The following is a 4,001-nucleotide window of genomic DNA, read 5'->3' as shown; positions in this document are numbered from 1 at the left end:
TATTATTATCGTCTCCTTATCCGCAGCAGTTAGAAGTTGGGCATAGACTAATAACCCAACGATTCATATCGCGAACCAGATGCAAAGTTACGAATCAAATTCCGAGCTCTTCAGTTTTACTACAGAAATGGAGATGTTAGGGTTCCCCTCGAAGAATATCCAGCAGCATAGAGATGGTAACTCGGTCGTGTGGAATGGATTAATCTTTCGTAAACCAGGTACCGCAAGAGATTCCTATCATCAGCCCGAGTTCCATAAACTCGATATCTCATCTAGGTTCTCTGAAGGAACGAGTGAGAACCTCGTCGTTTTACCCGAATCGGGTTGGCAAGAGAACAGGTTAATGGTGGATGATTCTTCTTTGAGATGCGTGTTTCCCTGCGAAGGAAACGAGAGGCCGAGTCAAGGGCTCTCGCTTTCTCTCAGCTCAAACAAGCCTTCTAGTATCGGGTTACAGTCGTTCGAGCTCAGAGAGATGACGAATCATCATCATTTCTTCGGGAAATCGGCAATTCTTCAAGAGCAGCAGCAACAAGTCCCGCAAGATGTGTTTTTGGGAAAAGCTGTTGCCAATCTTCATCAAACACAGAAGCACTTCGAGCTCAAGAGCTCAAAGTACTTTGTTCCTGCCCAAGAGCTTCTGAATGAGTTCTGTAACCTCGAAATAAAGCAAACGGATCCATCGAAGCAAGAGCCCCAGAAGACCAACCAATGGGAGGAAGGTAGTAGTTCTTGCAAGCAATCTCTATACGCTCCAGAGCTTCTCGAATTGCAGAAACGGAAAGTGAAATTGATTTCCATGCTCGAAGAGGTATGCTGTTGGATTCCCTTTTTTTTTTTTTTCTTTCTTTTTCTTCTCCCAATTTCTCTGTTAAAAATAAGTTCTTTTAACCCCATTCTCTACTCTGTGATGGTTGGTTGATTGGTTCTGGAAGAATTGATTCTTGAACTAATTGAGCGACTACGGGCCTTCCCTTTAATGCCCACATCCTGATCAGTCCTGCATCTCATTAATTTTCTGTAATTCTGAATATTTCATCCCTTCTTTTGAGTTTTAACAAAAAGAAGAAAAGCCTTCAGGAATAGCGATTGATCATTAATAAATAATTCTGTTGCTTAGGTGGATAGAAGATACAGGCAATACTGTGATCGGATGAAGGCTGTGGCAGCATCTTTTGAAGCAGTGGCTGGTGCGGGAGCTGCAAAGGTGTATTCAGCATCAGTGTCGAAGGCCATGTCAAGGCATTTTAGGTGTTTGAGAGATGGGATTGTGGGGCAGATAAAGGCCACCAAGAAGACAATAGGGGAGAAAGACCCAGTTAAACCAGAAACAACCAGAGGCGAGACACCAAGGGTCAGGCTTCTTGACCAAACCCTTAGGCAGCAAAAGCCATTTCAACAGATGAGCTTGATGGAGAGTCATCCATGGAGACCCCAAAGAGGCCTCCCTGAACGATCCATTTCTGTTCTTCGTGCCTGGCTCTTCGAACATTTCCTTCACCCGTAAACCTCTCGTCCTCTCTCTTTTTCTCTCATTTGCAGTTGGAATCAGAGCTTTCTGCAATCAAGAAAGTATAAGCCAAACTAACGATTTCAGAGCTTGAAGTTCTGTCATTCTACTTCTCTTGGCCATGAATTTAACATCTTTGCCTTGATAGAGGGCCCATCATATACCCCACTCACCCCACCCCACCATACCATTAACTCTTCTTAGTAGTAAATTCACAAGTTGTGTTATCTTGCCAGGTATCCAAGCGACGTGGATAAACACATCTTATCTAGCCAAACTGGTCTCTCAAGAAGCCAGGCATGTCCATGTCCCTCTCATCTATTTTATATATACTAACCTAGGTTCTTGCCTCAGTTGCAGAGGGCATATCTGCTTCATTCCCATTCTTTTGATTTATGTTTCCAATTGTCACCACAGGTGTCAAATTGGTTCATTAACGCAAGGGTTAGGCTATGGAAACCCATGGTGGAGGAAATGTATTTGGAAGAAACCAAGGAAGAACAGCAAGACAATGTAGGCTCCTCATCAGATGGGATTACAGGATTTGACAAGAAGAACTCTTGCGGCCCAAGCCATAGCCAAAACTCTCACTCTTGTTCTGAGGAGGACATGAAACCCACGCTGGATTCATTCTCTTCTTCTATCGTTAACAATCCAGATAAAGGAGAAGAAAGTAGAATGAAGGGAACAGCGTTTGGTGGTGTTGATTTGGACTTTTCTTCCTACAATCACCATATGACCATGGCCATGGATAGCAATGGTGTGTCTCTGACTCTGGGATTACAACAGCTTGAATATTGTCAATCAGTACATTACTCGATCCTGGACGGGGAGGAACAGAATCTGCCTTACAGGAACTTAATGGGATCACAGTTGCTCCATGACTTGGCCGGGTAAGGATAGAAAGACTAAAGTTCTCTGTTAGATAATTTAATTAGCTACCCAGATTTCTGGACTACTTGCAGCCCTCTGGGGATATTGGTGATGGCAGATGGAAAGAATTAATTGGTACTGGTACATATGATACAAACATACTTTAAAAAAAAAAAAAAAAAAAAAAAGTTGCATATACTGTGAAGGAAAACCGATAGAGTTCTACTGTGAAGTATAGATAGAGTGCTATACTTTTCCTGATCTGATAGGTTGGAAGTGGGATTGTAATTGTGATTCATTGATGCAAGGGTATAGATGTCATACATACAGATACTACTACTACTTCTATTTCATTTTGTTTTTATAACTTGTAAGTGAATCTGGGTCATTCCTGATCAACTGTGTAGAGGCTGGAGAGAATCAGATCGATATGAATTCTTTGCGCCATTTCTGGTCGGCAGGTATCACTCTGATTAAAACATTGCTGGTTGACACGCCATAGGGTTGTTTGAATGCTTCTGTCCAATTTTTGGGGCCATAGAGCACTGAAACTGGGTGCTCGAAATTTAGGGTTCTGGCAGTGTTAACTGCCAAGTTCTTGGACACCCATGGGTTTTTGTTCACCGTAAAGGAGGAAAATGATCTCCTCTAGTTCCCTGCCCGGCCCAGTTCCTTAGTCCTTCTAATAAGGGGGGTGGACCCCATCCAGGTAGAGTGTTCAGGTAGAGGTAGGGTGGTCATTGTGGAGAACTGGAGGGGATAAAGGTCCCAGTAAAGGATCCAGGAACGGTGATCTCGGAAATCAATGTGTTATCAGATACGAAACAGCACATCGATATGGTGGGTTTCACGTTGGTTTTTTTATCTTTTTACCCTTGGTCCGTACCATTATAATGATGTGGGATTGACCGGGAATCAGGCTCAGTTGATACCGGTGGATCCCAAACCTTCCTAAAACCATGTGGACATCAACACTTGGAAGTTAGTTTGCGGAAAATATGAGAAATTGTCGAGTCCAATGAATCTTCACGTACGTGAGTGTACGTGAACGACTCACAACCGTTCAGATGGAATATTCTCACAAATTGGATAAACGATTGTGAGTCGTTCACGTACGTGAAGATTCCTCGCTCACAAAGTTGTCACCTTCTATTTTAACAATCCTTTGTCATATTTTTCAAAGTTATTAAATTCACTAGTTAATGGAGAGGTTAAAAAAAATATTCAAAAGTTGAAAGTTATTTAATGCAGTATTTATCTGAAATGAAAGTGTTTAGCCTTGTTGAGGAAAAAAAAAAAAAAAAACACAAAGTATCCTAAAGGGCAAAAAATTAAAAATAAAATAAAGCTCCAATTCTTAATTGTAAATTCTGTGAATAATGTGATGTTTTGTTCCTTGTATCAGTCTCTTGTACTTTGTATATCTCCTAACATGTATCCCTCTTCCCTTGCATGTTTTTAATGCTTATGTAGTTATACCTCTTATAGTGCTTTTAACATGTATCTCTCGTCACTTGCATGGGTATCACACTAATGTAGTTAGTCGATTTGTGGGATATGGATATAGTGAGCTAGTCATGAGGAAAGGTTCAAGAAGTCTGACTTCACTCGTACTTTG

General features: G+C 41.5%; 1 protein-coding gene across 1 annotated transcript; it reads left to right on the top strand.

Annotated features, from left to right (window-relative positions):
* Nucleotides 1–302: 302 nt before the first annotated feature.
* On the top strand, nucleotides 303–2,407 carry LOC122655697 (homeobox protein BEL1 homolog). The gene is made up of 4 exons (XM_043849980.1): nucleotides 303–811; nucleotides 1,121–1,503; nucleotides 1,747–1,807; nucleotides 1,928–2,407. The coding sequence occupies exons 1-4, from the start codon at nucleotides 344–346 to the stop codon at nucleotides 2,405–2,407; spliced, it is 1,392 nt and encodes a 463-aa protein (XP_043705915.1). The 5' UTR covers nucleotides 303–343.
* Nucleotides 2,408–4,001: the final 1,594 nt, after the last annotated feature.

This window comes from Telopea speciosissima, chromosome 1 (assembly GCF_018873765.1).
Source record: "Telopea speciosissima isolate NSW1024214 ecotype Mountain lineage chromosome 1, Tspe_v1, whole genome shotgun sequence".
Classification (NCBI taxonomy): Eukaryota; Viridiplantae; Streptophyta; class Magnoliopsida; order Proteales; family Proteaceae; genus Telopea; species Telopea speciosissima.
Note: the sequence above shows the minus strand (reverse complement) of the source record. Positions and strands in the feature narration are given on the sequence as shown.

Bases quoted from the DNA above. Each gene is read 5' to 3' on its own strand.
- LOC122655697 (XM_043849980.1), top strand. From the start codon at position 344: ATGGTGGATGATTCTTCTTTGAGATGCGTGTTTCCCTGCGAAGGAAAC. The intron at 1,504-1,746 runs GTAAACCTCTCG...TTATCTTGCCAG, and splicing joins TTCGAACATTTCCTTCACCC to GTATCCAAGCGACGTGGATA. The intron at 1,808-1,927 runs GCATGTCCATGT...TTGTCACCACAG, and splicing joins CTGGTCTCTCAAGAAGCCAG to GTGTCAAATTGGTTCATTAA.